A 15,873-nucleotide genomic window follows, 5' to 3' on the forward strand; every position below is an offset into this window, starting at 1 on the left:
AATAACATATTATTTAAAAAATACTCACGTTTCCTCGCTTCCGCTCCCGCCCCCGCTCCCGCTTCGTGCAACTAAGGAGAAGAGTATGAGAAGGAAGAATAGAAAGATGAGGTTGATAAGGAATTCTTTTTTGTTTCGTAGTGTTGTTCTTTCATGCACATTAGTTTCTTCTGAATTTTTTTATAATTATAAATTTTACAACAATTTGGTGCTTGCATTCTCTAGTGCAGTGTTTTTAAAGGCTCAAGGCGCACTAAGGCGCCGAAGGTCTCTTGGAGCCTAGGCGCAAGGCGAGGCGCGGGCTTTATTGAAGTAAGGCGCACAGTATTCGTAAAAAATAGAAAAATTAATATAGACTAATCATTCATAGTAGTAAGACAATTTTTTAAAAAATAAAAAGTAATTAAGATTCAAGACAAAATATAGAATAATTCTCAAAGCCATGAAAGTGCATATTACATAACATTCCAATTTTCAAAGATCAAATAATCCACATTCAATAAAATAAAAATATAAACACTAAATATTCAAAACATAAATATCCAATAAATATTAATATATGTCTTAACTTAACACTTAAAAACATCAATATCAAAAGAAAGGGTAGGTTAGGTCGGTGTCAGTCAATCATCATCCTCAACATCAATGGCAAGCAAACTATCATCTTCTTCTCCATCAGTTGATTTGTATCCCTCAACATCTTCCTCCTCTGTGTCATCTGAGCCCGCTTCCTCTTCATCTATTTATTGAAGTGGAGTCAATGTTGATGGTTTAGATATCCTCGGTTGTGCCTTTGAGCGTGAACTTGTTGCTCTACTTGCATGGCTACTTTCTTCTACTCTAGAAGCTCTAGCAACAGTAGCCCACGTCAAGCCATCATCATCATCATCAAACACAGGCTCATTATCTTCATCTGATTCTTCATCCATCCTCCCAAGCAACCACTCATTGCTTTCATCAATATTTTGCAAAGATATGGGATCAAGAGTGTTGCGCATGTCATACCTAAATCTCAATGTTCTATTGTATTTGACATACACTAAATCATTGAGACGTTGTTCCAATCTATTTCTTTTCTTGCTATGAAGCTGCAAGTATTAAAAAGATATTAAATTCTATATAATGAGAATAAAAAATATTTGAATTCAATAAAAAATATTTGAATTCAACAAAAAATTAGTTAGAATGTTAAATACTCACATGTTCGAATACACTCCAATTTTGTTCACAACCCGATGAACTACATGTTAGGCTAAGGACTTTTATAGCAAAAGTTTGCAAGTTTGGAGTATAAGAACTATATGATGCCCACCAATCAGCTGCGATAATCCACTAGTTAGAAATAATTGTTACCAAGTATTAAGTTTTACTAAAAGTATTACTAAAAATAAACTCTATGAGTCTATAATATATTACCTGGTGTTCTTGTATTTCTTTGCCTAATCGCAACAGCCTTGCCAAAAAGACTCTCAGCCTTCATATAAATACTCATCTCATTAGTGATCAAATCTTGAACAGTGACATCCGGGACCAACCTTTGCATGCATTCATAAAACCCATTCATCACTTCATGATCTCTTTGCACCTCTAACGCTTTTGGGTAAAAGAATTCTGGGTTAAGAAAATGCGCAGTTGCATGTAAAGGTCGATGCAATTGGACATCCCATCTTTTGTCAATGATTTCGAAGATTTCATTATACTTCTCTTCTTTATGATCAAATGAACTTGCAATGCATTCTTTTGCCCTATCCATTGCCTCATAAATGTATCCCATGGGAGGTTTCTTCTCAGTATCAACCAACCTAAGCACTTTGACAAGAGGACCCGAGACCTTAAGGGCAAACACAACAGTATTCCAAAATGAAGGCATCAACAAAGTTTGTGCCATTCTTTTACCTTGTGGCTCCTTTGCCGATTTGCTTGAGGTCCAGTCTTCGGAGGTGACCATCTTTTTCAAATTGTTTTTTTGTTGATGCATCCTAGACAAAGTCAAAAAAGCGGTTGCAAATCTAGTTTTTGCAGGCTTGATCAAATTCTTCAAATTTGTATAGCGCCTCATCATGTTTAGCAACGTAGGCCGATTGTAAATGTAGCCATGTACTGCAATACCCCTTTCAAATGTCTTTTTCAGTCTAGGTATCTTGAAAATGTCTTCTAACATCAAGTCCAAACAATGAGCAGCACATGGTGTCCAATACAACTGTTCATACTTAGCTTCCAAAAACCTCCCTATAATGTAACAATAATGAAGAATTATTATTTTCAAGTTTTTAAATTTTAAATACAAAACAAATTATGAGTAAACAATTTTGATGTAAGGAATGAGGAAATATTCTTACCCGTCAACACATTAGCTGCAGCGCTATCAGTGATAACTTGCACGACATTCTCTTTTCCAACTTTCTCCACAAACTTGTCTAGTAATTCAAATAGCTTTTGCGCATCCTTGGAATAGCTAGAAGCATCAACCGACTCAACAAACATGGTTCCTCTTGGACAATTAACTAAAAAATTAATCAATGTCCTTCCTCTCTTATTAGTCCAACCATCAGCCATTATGGAACACACGTATTTTGCACAATCCTCTTTATGATACTTCATCAAATCTTTAGTATGTTTCACTTCTTTTTTGAGTTGGGTAACCCGCACTTCATGGTAAGTCGGTGGCTTCATACCAGGACCATATTGGCCAATGGCTTCAATCATTGGTCCAAAACTCTCATAATTTACTGCATTGAAAGGGATACCAGCATCATACATCCACCTTGCAAATCTTTGCAGTGCCTGAGCTCTCATTTCTTTTTTGTAAGGGTCATTTGCATCAATTTTTGTTTGTTTCCTTTTTGCTTGGTCTCTTCGATTTTTCACCACTGATTCAGGATTGGGTGTGAAGTAAACATCCATAGCCCCTTTTCTCTTTGGCATTTTTGATTTTGATTTGGATTTGGATGAACCTTGGCTACTACTTGTCAACTTGCGGTGATGATTGACATTGATCTCAACAACATCATCATCTTCATCTTCATCTTCCATGTCCATGTCATCAAAATCAGGCAACATGTTCATTTCTTCTTTTTGTGTCTTTTTTTTGGACATGAACTCTCTAATCTCTTCTCTTACATGAGGAGGACACTTCGGGCAAGCAGTAACATTCCTATAACCTCCTGCAAGGTGTTGTTTCACCCGATAAACACCTCCATTTGATACTTTACCACAAAAATTACACTCAAACTTGTTTAAATTATTCTCCTCCACCAAATGGGCATATTGCCACACCGGATCTTTTCTATTACTTTCCGATGTCATTTTCTACTTAGTAATGGTACTTACTACACAACATAAAAAATAAATAACAGAAAAACAATTTCAGTATAATGAATGTAATGTATGTTATGTGATGAATTAATTAATGTATGTAATGTATGAATCAATTTTCTATTTTTTTAATTAATGATGAATTAATTAATTAATGTACATTACATTCCATTACATTCATTCCTATGTTACATTATTTTTTCAAGAAAAACTTTGACCAATTTATTAATTCATCACATTAATAAATTGATTAACTTATGAATCAATTTATCAATTAATTAATCAACCAATTTTCTATTTTTTTAATCACAACACGTTAATCACAGCACAATAAATTGATTAATTGATAAATTGATTAATCTTTATTAATCAATTAAATTCTTATTAAATTCTTATTAATCACATTAATCACAACACATACAACACATTAAATTCTTATTAATCACAACACATTAATCTTTTCTAATTAATTAATCAATTTTCTATTTTTTTAATTAACTTATGAATCAATTTATGAATTAATTAATGTTATGATTCAATGTATGTACTGTAATGAATGTATGAATTAATTAACTCATGAATCAATTTTCTATTTTTTTAATTAATGATGAATTAATTAATTAATGAACATTACATTCCATTACATTAATTCCTATGTTACATTATTTTTTCAAGAAAAACTTTGACCAATTTATTAATTCATCACATTAATAAATTGATTAACTTATGAATCAATTTATCAATTAATTAATCAACCAATTTTCTATTTTTTTAATCACAACACATTAATCACAACACAATAAATTGATTAATTGATAAATTGATTAATCTTTATTAATCAATTAAATTCTTATTAATCACATTAATCACAACACATACAACACATTAAATTCTTATTAATCACAACACATTAATCTTTTCTAATTAATTAATCAATTTTCTATTTTTTTAATTAACTTATGAATCAATTTATGAATTAATTAATGTTATGATTCAATGTATGTATTGTAATGAATGTATGAATTAATTAACTCATGAATCAATTTTCTATTTTTTTTAATTAATGATCAATTAATTAATTTCAGTATAATGATGAATCAATTTTAATATAATCATAATGGATGTAATGTAATGTATCTATTTTTTTATTTATGTATGTATGAATTAATTTATTTATTTATGTAATAATCATAATGGGTTGAACCAGTGTTGAAAAAACATAAACTCAAATAATTGAAAAAAAAAAAGAAAAGGAAAAAAAAAAAAAAAACGAGGACTGAACCTGCGAAGCCGAAGGAGAAAAAAGAAAAGGAAAAAAAAAAAAAAAAAAAATGAATGTCGAAGTCGAACGATGACCAGTGTCGAAGACGAAGAAGGAGAAAGGGATCAGTGTCGAAGACGAAGAAGAAGGAGTCGAACCTGCTCAGCCGAAGTCGATCCAGTGTCGCAGTCGAAGTCCAGCTCGTGTCGCAGTCGTAGTCGCAGACCAAGTCTAGCTCCAGCAGCTCGAAGTCGATTGCGAGGCGAAAGAGGGAGAGACGACTTCGATTAGGGTTAATCTGAGTCCTATTCGGCTGATATGGTACATGAGTTCTGATCCTCTGTGATTTTATGCCATTCCAAAGCTTCATTTGAGTCGAATCTGAGTCGTTCGATCTGATCTACAGATTAAACGCTCAGTCGCGCCTAGGCGAGGGCCTTGCGCCTCTCTCGCCTTGCTAAAGGCGCGGCTAAGGCGCTCGCCTGGGTCAAGCCGCCTCGCCTGGTACCTGTACAGGCGCAGATGGTGCGCCTCGACTTGCCTTGCGCCTAGGCGTGCGCCTAGGCGCGACTTTGACAACACTGCTTTAGTGGATTATAATATGAAAATTTGAAGTTATCTACCTTTGGAATTCGGTGTGTTCATATTTTGTATGTTTTAAAGCTTGAAGAAGATAACCAAAGTACAAAACCTTTTTCTTTTGGGGTATTAGTATTACGTGTAGGTCCTAATAAGTGGACTTATTGTCTAATAGGTCCTGTGAGAATAATTTGTCATAAAAAAGTCACAAATTGTAAGTTTTAGCGACAATTTATAAAAATCATGACAAAAAAAAGTCACTAATTGTCAATTTTTAGCGACATATATAAAAGATTGTCAAAAAAAATTATTTTTAACGACTATTTTACCAGGACTTATTTTCAATAGGATTTGATGGGAATTAAGTCCAACTATTAGGACCTATTGGTAGTTTACCCTTTTTTTTTTTTTTTTTTTTTTTCCGTGCTATACAAGAAAATAGCTTCGGTAAAGGTTTTTTTTGGCCAAAACCCCTCCATTGGGCTCCTTTTTTAGTAAAAAGAACAACCAAAACTTTTAAATTTTGTAAATCCCCTGAAGAAGCGTATCCTTTATGAGGAACAAACAAATTTCTTTTCATTTTTTACGGACAATCTTGCCCTTAGTAACTAATTTTATATTTCAAACTTCAAAATGATATAACTTTTGATATATATATTGGTTTTTAATAAAATTAGTATTTTTTGAATTCTCTCGTTAAAATCTATCAAATAAAATTCATGTTGACCATGGAATTCTTTTTTTAAAAAAATATAAAATTTTTATCATCGAAACTAATGTCAATAGTAAAATTTTACTCTGGTTTGCTATGACAATTTGTAATCTGTCTTTTGTTTGTTAATACTTTGTTTTAAATTAACAGTAAAATTTTACTCTGGTTTGAGTTTTGTTTGGTGATGATCTGTTTATAAATGACAATATAATTTACTTTGGTTTGTTCATAAAATTGACGATGACAATTTGGTTTGAGTTTTGTTTGGTGACGATATGGTTTGAAATTTTTTTTTTGGATGATATGTTTAAGAATTATGCTAAAATTTTACTATAATATTATATATATATATATATATATATTTGTAATTGTTTATTAACAATTACACTGACTATGGTGTTTAGTGATGATGATGGTATTTTACTATTTGAAAGTTACAATTTTACCGTAAAATTTTATTATTGATGTTAATTTCAACGGTAAAAATTTTATTATTATTTTTTTAAAGAATTTTATGGCCAACATAGATCTTGTTTGATAGATCTCGATGAGAGGATTCTAAATACACTAATTTTATTAAAAAGAGACTTTTAGATTAAAAGTTATATCATTTTAAAGTTTAAAATATTAAATTACTCACTAAGGATATTTTGGTCATAGTGATGGGAAAAACTTTTGTAGTTGTCCTTAATGCATGAAAGGTTTATTACGAAGGGGCTTTGACCAAATTCTCCTTGTTTAAATGCAAACTAGGAAATAAAAAACTATCAAATATACAAAACCTGGTGACATCTTAAAACCTAGGAAGCACATATACAGATACGAGATACGGATACGACACGATACAGATACGGCGATACGACAAAACCTAAAAAAATAGGTTACCAGTACAGTTAGGATACGTTTGTGAAAAATATATTTTTAAAATTATTAATAGTGAGTTACACAAGTTAAAGAATGTTGAGAAACCACAATGTAATTTTATAATGCAAAATACTAACCTTTAAGAATTTTGTATTAATTTAAGCTAGTAGCTTGTTTACTTTTTAAATTTTTAATAGGTCTTGCAAATATTTCATTTCAATATCAAGTTTAATATATTTATATTACAATAATAAAACAATTCACAACTTGTCCCTATATTTTTTCCTTTGACACTAGTGAAAAATATTGTATTCAAGTTTACTTACTTATTTATTTATTGATATTTAATTTTACTATTATTATATTCTTTTGTTAATTCTTACTTTCTATGTAGTTATGGAGGACATGCATGAAATAATTAGGATACATCAATTTGATAAATTTTATTATTTAACTCACTATGCTTTTTTTATTGAAGAACTTAACAAAGTATTAGAAAAATATTCTTATATTTATATTTGTAATTATATTATATTATATTACTATGTAAGAAATGTTACAATTCTAATTTCATAAAACAAATAAACATGACTTTGAGTATCCGATACTTCAAAATTAAGTATCCGATACTCCAAAATTAATGAAAAAATAATTAAGAAGTATCCGATACTTTTAATAAGTATCCGATACGTATCCGCGAGTATCCAAGGAGTATCGGTATCCGATACGGATACGTCTCCTTATTTGAAGTACCCGTGCTTCATAGCTTAAAACACAGTAGCCTCAAGACTTTCAGCTTGATGTTTGAAAGAAAGCGCCTCTCTCTCTCTCTCTCTCTCTCTCTCTCCCCTCCTGCGTGTCCACACACACCACACACATTTTTATGGTAGGGTTTGATTAAAATACCATCTATGTTTAGATTGAACACAAAAATGTGATATCCAAGTACCCTTAGAATACATGACTCGGGTACGAATATTGAGTGTGGTTGTGTGTGCCCCGTTAGATCTTCCTATACTTTAAATAAACCACCAAACCAAACCTAGCCTTAAGTCCCATCAAATGGGGTTGGCTGCATGTATCCTTCTTCTTCACTCGACTCTATCAAAGGCCATTTCGTTAGTCAAATTAAGGAGACTCATATTTCTATTTATTACACTAGTCCACGTCAATTTAGGTCTATCCCTTTAATAACACTACCATCGATCGTCACTGTATCATATCTCTTCACTACTACCTTTGTTGGTCTCCATTGTATATGACCAAACCATCTCAATCTATTATCTCTCAACTTATCTTCTATCGGTACTACTCTTACCCATTCTCGAATTAATGCTGTCTTTTCTAATCTTGTCACACATCCACCTTAGCATCTTTATCTCAACAACACTAATCTTCTCTACATGTTTCTTAATTGCTTAACATTCTGTCCCGTACAACATCACTGGTCTAATAGTCATTCCATAGAACTTCTCCTTTAGTCTAATGGGTACTCGTTTATCGCATAGTACACCAAACGCACTCCTCTAATTAAGCCACCCCATCTTAATTTTGTGGACCATATCCACTCCAATCTTCCTAGTCGTTGTGATAATCAATCTTAAATAACGAAAATATTCACTCTTAGGTAGTTCTTGGTTTTCAATCTTCACTTCTCTGCTTTCATTGTTGCTGTTATTAAAATTACACTCCATATACTCTGTTTTAGTTTTGCTTATCCTGAATCCTTTAGATTCAAGTGTTTGTTCTTCGAAATCTTCAACTTAGTGTTAATTTCTTCTCTAGTCTCATCCACTAATACGATATTATCTGCAAAAAGCATATACCATGATAATATAAGATGTTGTAAATTATTAGGAATGTACTCAAAATTAAATGGGATTTACACTCAGTTTGGATTGAGGAGAGGGGAAGTGAAGGGAAGAATTAGTTGTGAGGTGAAGGAGAGGAAGGAAAAGAAAAGGAAGGGAAAGTATCCTCCCTCTTGTTTGGTTAGAAAGTACTTAATTAAGGAGAGATATACTTAATTTAAGTATTTTAATATATTATTTTGAGAAACACTTCACTTCCCTTCCGTTTCCTCCGAATTTTTGGGGGAAAGTGGAGTGCTTAAAATGTTTGTACACTCTCTCCCTCATAACTCTTCCATACCCTTCCCTTCCCTTCCCTTCTAAAAGAATCCAAACATGATTTTAACTAATTATATCCCTCCAAATTCTTCACTTCCCCTCCTAAACCATCAATCCAAACGAAGGGTTAGGGAAAAAGGGGATTTTTATCTCTCATCCATATCTGACATTTTTACAATTGATGCTTGAATGCTATTGAATGTAGCACACAAAATCAAAACTCCAGATGTTAATGAAACACAGAAGTATTCTTTACATTTTATGCTTGATGAAATCAGAAAAATTGTGATTCTGGAATATTTGAAATTTCCTTTGCATAGGTACGATGGTGCTTTGCAGGGAGGAAGGGAGGAAGGTTTTATAGGAATATTGTCATAGCTTAGAAATGAAAGGACAATTTAACAGCTTCTTCTTTAACTTTCTTGTCTGATTGGTGGATTTTTCGTGTTCAATCAGAGGAAAATGGTGAGGTACCCAGTCAATCGCTGGATCAAACTTCAACTAGTGTTGCAGTTCCTTCTTCTGAGTTGATGGATAAAACTGTTGGAATTACAAAAGTTGATCTGCCGATGGTGTCAATCAAACCAAAATACAGGTTGTGGCTTCTGACTTTTTACTTGATTATCACAGGTTTTATGACATGAAAAGTTGTCACATTTTTCTGTTGCATATTTGAGCTCTCTAGGATGCTTGAGAGTTCTCATACTTTAGCAATGTTGTTATGTGTTAAAACTTTCTATTTAGCTTCTTCAACAGTTAGATTGTCTTTACAAATTGATATGACACTATTGTTTTCTGTTCTATGTTATCTAATGAGAAACCTTTCTGCAGGCATGAATTTTACCAGAAACCAGAGGAAGTGGTTGTTACTGTATTTGCAAAAGGTGTACCTGCTGAAAGTGTTTCGATTGAATTTGGTGAACAGATAGTACGTTGACATCATTCAATGGTTTCCTTCATATACACATCATTTCACAGTTTTTTTATTTTTTATTTTAACTTTTGGTAGAAATATGTGCAGACTGTTACATGCAAAATATATTTTCATCTCTCTTTCTTTCTCTTCTTTTGTTTGGGTTCAAAGCTTAGCGTCACCATTGATATTCCTGGTGAAGAAGATGCATACACTTTTCAACCTCGGTTGTTTGGAAAGGTAATGCACAAACTTTATGTTGCTACCCATTAGTTCTCATCAGAACACTGTTTAAAAGTTTAGATGCCTGGAAATATAGTAAAAAATGCATATTTCTGAGAACTTATAAACAGGAAAATGAGGAATGTCTGTGTAGCAAGTCTGTAGACAATGTGACTTTCTTTAAAAATTAGAGTTTTCCCTCAATGTTCATAATTATGTTTAAATTAATTTTTCATGCATTGGTTGCAGTTGCACTTTAGATGCCCACCTTTTCCTTTTGTGTTCTTTTGCATGATTAACAGATAGTACCCTCAAAATGCAAGTACGAAGTTCTATCTACAAAGATTGAAATCCGACTGGCAAAAGCTGAAGCTATACAATGGGCATCTCTTGAATTCAGCAAGGAAAGCACTATTCCACAGAGGATTAGTGTATCATCTGGTAGGTTGACATGCCTCTATAAAGTGGTGATTTCACGCATCAAGTAATGAAAAAAAAAAAAACATATCTCCTAGTTTTGGGTCTTTTTTATTTTTATTTTTAAACTTCTTGACATTCTTTTTAATCACTTCATCAGTAAATATTTTGTGGGGAAATTATATATGAATGCCACTGAATACCTCTCAACATCCTCCTTTTCCCAAAACACATCTCCCTTGCCTCTAAAATTAGTTACCTACTCTTTTTAAATTTCACATTAGGTGGATATTTGAATTTGAGTTTCTTAAATGCCCTCAAGTGATAGGAAGATTACAAACACTCTGATTTTGAAAGTATTGGTTTTTAGGAATAATAAAAATTGAAACGGCTTCAAAAGGAGGGGTACTCCAAATGGTGGTCCTTTTATATATTAGTATAGATGATTTCTTTCTATACCAATCTAGCTTACTTCTATGTCAAGCCTGAAATGTTATTTCCCCCCCTCTAAAGCTCTGTTACCAAAAAACGCTAACACCCTGGCGAATTACATATTGGTATGCACGTTCCGAAACATGATAAACTTTCGTTCCAAAACGATAAATTTAGTGATCCGAAGTGATTCCAAAAGTTTTTTTTTCTAATATATTTCCTTAAATATCACCTTAGAAGGAAAAATATCAAATATAATGAACTAAAATCTAAAATCTAAAATGACTTAAGTTTTGACGAGACAAAAACATCAAAAATGAATATATATATATATATATATTTGTAAGTGTAACATATACAAGTCTACCCCTATCGTACTACATTTTAGAGCATGTGGCGTATCGTGATCCTGTTCTAGTTCCACATATTGAAATGATCCACGTTTCAGGTAACATAGCTCTAAAGTGCGAAAAAGATAAAAAATAAAAGCCATGTTTGGTTTGGTTTTCAAACTTCTTTCAGAAAATTTTCTAAAAATCTAAAATTTAATTTAGGGAAAGAAATTTTAAAAAAAAAAAATCAAAAACAATTATCATTTTTATATAATTTTATCTTTTGGGAGGTCTTAAATATTTTAAAAAATTTAAAATAATATTTTTGATATTGATTTTTATCGAACTAGTTTTCATTTTTTTTTTTCCTGAAACACAAACCAAACAAATCCAAAAAGATCTAGGGCCCTTCCAACTTAGGTTCTAAAAGCCCTGGACTAGGACTAATTGGCTGCTTTAGCTCTTCAACCATATCTTGCAGGCCCATTTAAGACACTCATATTACTTGTATTATATTCTAGAAGATGGCTATTTGTCATGTTGTATTCTACGTTATTTTCTTTTTGCATGCTTTAATTATATAGGAGCTATATGTTTATGCTCTATCTCCATTGGTTTTCAATTATGGGGCTAGCAATTGTTTTGTTTTGCATGTTGAGTGAACTTTTAATTCAATTAAATGTTTTCTGGTGTTTTGTTCATCTTATGAGGGGAGCTATTGTTGGGTTGCCATGATGAAAACATATTTCTTACCTTTTGAAGATCATGATAGCAGAATCGTCTTATTTGTGAGCTCTTCATTATCCTCTTACATTGGCTGTTTCTGCACTTTGTAGGTACTCAAAGACCTACTTACCCTTCCTCAAAACCAAGAAGAGTAGATTGGGATAAATTGGAAGCTCAAGTGAAAAAAGAGGTATGTCTGAAGCCTTTTGGTCTTCTCATATTCTGAGATTAGATCCATCAGATATTGAGAGTCCTAAATTCAGTTTGGGCATGACTTACTGGTTGCATCTCAGGAGAAAGAAGAAAAGTTGGATGGAGATGCAGCTTTGAACAAATTTTTCCGGGACATATATCAAGATGCTGATGAGGACACAAGAAGAGCCATGAGAAAATCTTTTGTAAGACTAACAGCCATTTTAATGTTGAATTAACCTGCCACATCATATGATAGAAAACTCAACTTAACAAGGCTATGTTCCCAATTGCTTATGTCAACTACATGGATCCATTTCCTTCAATTGGTTCTGTTTGCAGTCATGTTCTCAGTTAAGTTTGAGCTGGTCATGTCCTTTCTTATCACCTCAACCCAAGTTCTTTTAGGCCTGCCTATATTTCTTTTAGCAGTCTCCACAACTCCATGTAGATCACATCACTCTTCCTTACAGTCGTGCTAATTGGTCTATGCTGCACATGGTCATATCATCTCTAATGGTTTTTCCTCATTGTATCTTCAATTGGTACCACTTCTAAGTTCTTCCTAATGGATTCATTTCTTATGTTATGTTTTCTTGTAAAACAACACATCCATCTCAACATTTTCACTTCAGCTATGCTTAAATTTTTAGCATGTATTTTCTTAACTGCCCGAAACCTAGTACCATACATCATAATAGGTCTTATAGCAGTCCTATAAAATTTTTCTTTTAACTTAATAGAAATCCTACTGTAACGAATGAATCCAGTTGCAGTCTTCCGTTTCCTTCATCCTGTCCAAATTTCTATGGGTCATACTCTCCTTGATCTCTCCCACTTTATGTTATGACCCAAGATTTTGAAAAATGATCACTCTTTGGTATATCATCCCATCAAGTGTTGCTCTTCTTCATCCTTATTTCTAGTTTTGCTAAAAAATAACACCATATATTCTGTTTTGGTCTAAGAAGTACGGACACTTCTAAGAAGGTGACGTATCCGTGTCGTGTCCGTGTCGGACACCGACACTCTTTGGACACGCTCAGGACACGTGTCCGACACTCTTCAAAACATGTCCTATTTTTTAAATTTTTTTAACGATCCCGACACTTTTTGGACACTTGGAGGACACACATGTCTATCTATTAGACACATGTGAAACTAATTATAAGTTTGAACAAAACGACTTAAGATACAATAATAAAATAAAAACCATATAAATTTATAGGAATTAGTGTCATATTGCATTTTTTTATTATTTTTGAATGATATATTTATATATGTAACATATAACCAATAAATAAAATTATATATTTCATGTGTGTCCTCCATGTGTCATGTCCTGTATTTTTTGAAAATTAACGTGTGGGCGTGTCTATGTCGTATCCGTGTCGTGTCACGTGTCTGTGCTTCCGTGTCGTGTCACGTGTCCGTGCTTCTTAGGTTTTGGTCATATCCTATAGATTCTAAAGTATCATTAAATATAGATTCAAAATAACTCTTCAACCCTTCCCTAATCTCATCTTTCTTAATTAGCAGTTCCTCATCTTTACCCTTGATACAGTTAAACAGTTTAGTTTTCTACAATTTATTTCTCTTAGCAAGTTAATACATTTTCTCATCTAACTTAAAATAGAGGTCATTAATATTATAAGCCTTCAATTTAGTCTCCCTAAACTATGTTCTTAGCTTCAGTTTTAGCTACTCTTTTAATATTTTTGTTATTTCTACATGTATAGAAAGTTTAGGGACGATATATTTTTGTTTTGACTACCTTTTGAATCTCTTTGTTCAACCACCAAGTTTTTCTGGATGGTGGCTCACTTCCTTTACACTCACCAAGAACCTGACAACTAGCCATTTCATACCGCATAGAATTAATTTCCTTATTCAGAATTTATTTTCTTTGCTTAATACATACATCTAATATTGTTGACCTATGAGGTGTAAGGATTCTCTCTTTATCTTTTAATACATACATCTAATATGGTTGACTTATGAGGTTTAGGACTCTCTCCTACTGTTACTTTACCATCCTTACATGTTCCTTTATGAACTCTCCTAGTAAGAAAGAATTCTATTTTGCTAATATTTGTTCCAATTTCAAATGTTATCATGTGTTCTTCCTACTTCTTGAAGCATGTGTTTACTATTACAGTCGTATGCCATTGCAAGCTCTATGAAAGCACTACTTTTTCATCATTTCACTCTCCACCCATGCTGTACTCTCATATCCCCCACCATACCATGTGGCCTGAGATCCTTCTGTAAAACTCTCTCAACTGGGGATATCCCTTGTAGCTTGTACTAATCTATTCCTATTTGGACACTCTTCTCCTAACATTAATCTTACTAATATTATTTTGTTATCTTCTTTTAAGCCCAGCCATTTTTTTTTTTTTTAAATTTTTATATGTGATTGATTATACCAACTCTATTCCTATATTTCTCTTTTTCAATATACCAAAGTTCATATCCCGTTCTTTCATTTTTCCTATATTTTCCCGTATCTAATTTCCTAAGTGCATCATACGCTGTTGCACTAACTTTTGATAAAATGCGGGTACCCTTGCCTACTTGTCACCACACTCAGGCATTGATGTGGTGCATCACTTGAGGAATGCCCTAGTTAACCCTTGTGTATCTAGGGAACCCCAACAAAAGAATTTTTAGTATTTATGTTCATGAAGGTGTGATTATGAGGTTGTATTTGGATTGGGTTGGGAACTTGTTGAGGAAAGGAAAAAGAAAGGTAGATGAAACTATTTATTTGTTTCTTCCGTGTCGTTTACCAAACATAGCCTCAAGTTTTATGTTTGCTGTTGACCTACCACAACTTTCCTTCTTTATCCGGGCTTGGACTGGCAGCTGTGTCAAAGACAAAACATTTAAGGACACAAGTGGAGTTATGATACAAGGGGAAAAATTTGAGGAATGTAACCTTGTTAACTAATGTTACTAGTGTGCAGTGTGTTTGCCTGTTCACAGATTCCATTACTAGACAAAGTAATTTTTATTTTTATTTTTTGGTCTGGTTTTCCTACAGGTCGAGTCAAATGGGACAGTGCTGTCCACAAACTGGAATGATGTGGGTTCCAAGGTGGTGGAAGGAAGCCCTCCAGATGGTATGGAGATGAAGAAATGGGAATACTAAACTCTTGTTCTATTTGGCTTCATTGTAATTTTGGTGTGAGGATTCTGTTTGCTTTTGAATTTGTCTATAATTTTAGGGGAATCCAAATATTTTATTTAATACATAAAACTGTTATATGCTGAAATGACACATCGGTGCTCCATGTTAGACTTGGCATCAAGGCATTGTTGAATACGTCACTGAATAGTGGAGATATCTAGTGTTTATGGACAATTTTTTTGGTTTTTCCTTCGATGAAACGTTTTCCTTGTTTGATGAACTTTTGTTGTTTCGTCTTCGACAATTAATTTATTTAGAAGTTTGCCTTTTTCTGGTAGTTTTTATTGGCTATTTTTATTCCTTGTCGAATGTTTCAGATTGCATCTTGATCCCACTCAATTGCCACAGTTGCATGATTTTGTTTAGAAGGCATTATTTTGATGATTGAATGCCCTCCCTGTGTGATTTTGGAGTTGTAACCATAAAATGGTTGCCGTATGGTTGTCTAACTAGTAATTGGATAACCAATGGCAATGAAAGATGATCGGACAAGCCTAATGCATTCTCAGGTATCCGATTTGTTATTGAGGCATTAGATTTAAAACATTTAATTCTCAACTAAATACTCTTTGACTAGATCTATTAC

The 15,873-nt window shown here is 32.8% G+C and overlaps 2 protein-coding genes across 2 annotated transcripts in view; one reads left to right on the plus strand and one right to left on the minus strand.

Moving 5' to 3' along the window:
- The window catches only part of LOC114307814 (protein SGT1 homolog), a 29,975-nt gene extending 14,411 nt beyond the window's left edge, over positions 1 to 15,564 (plus strand). Inside the window, exons 4-10 of the mRNA XM_028253232.2 lie at positions 9,317 to 9,455; positions 9,692 to 9,788; positions 9,945 to 10,013; positions 10,298 to 10,436; positions 12,013 to 12,092; positions 12,196 to 12,300; positions 15,141 to 15,564. Coding sequence (XP_028109033.2) covers positions 9,317 to 9,455; positions 9,692 to 9,788; positions 9,945 to 10,013; positions 10,298 to 10,436; positions 12,013 to 12,092; positions 12,196 to 12,300; positions 15,141 to 15,248 — 737 coding nt within the window. The 3' untranslated portion in view covers positions 15,249 to 15,564. The remainder of the gene's footprint in view (positions 1 to 9,316; positions 9,456 to 9,691; positions 9,789 to 9,944; positions 10,014 to 10,297; positions 10,437 to 12,012; positions 12,093 to 12,195; positions 12,301 to 15,140) is intronic.
- LOC114307813 (uncharacterized) lies at positions 429 to 2,161 on the minus strand. Its single transcript, XM_028253229.2, has 3 exons — positions 1,417 to 2,161; positions 1,201 to 1,319; positions 429 to 1,088 (listed from the first exon to the last, which is right to left on the minus strand). Exons 1-3 carry the CDS (start codon positions 2,159 to 2,161, stop codon positions 744 to 746), a joined length of 1,209 nt encoding a protein of 402 aa, XP_028109030.2. The 3' UTR covers positions 429 to 743.
- Positions 15,565 to 15,873: the final 309 nt, after the last annotated feature.

The sequence above is a fragment of the Camellia sinensis genome, chromosome 1 (genome assembly GCF_055761805.1).
Source record: "Camellia sinensis isolate YWXY chromosome 1, ASM5576180v1, whole genome shotgun sequence".
Classification (NCBI taxonomy): Eukaryota; Viridiplantae; Streptophyta; class Magnoliopsida; order Ericales; family Theaceae; genus Camellia; species Camellia sinensis.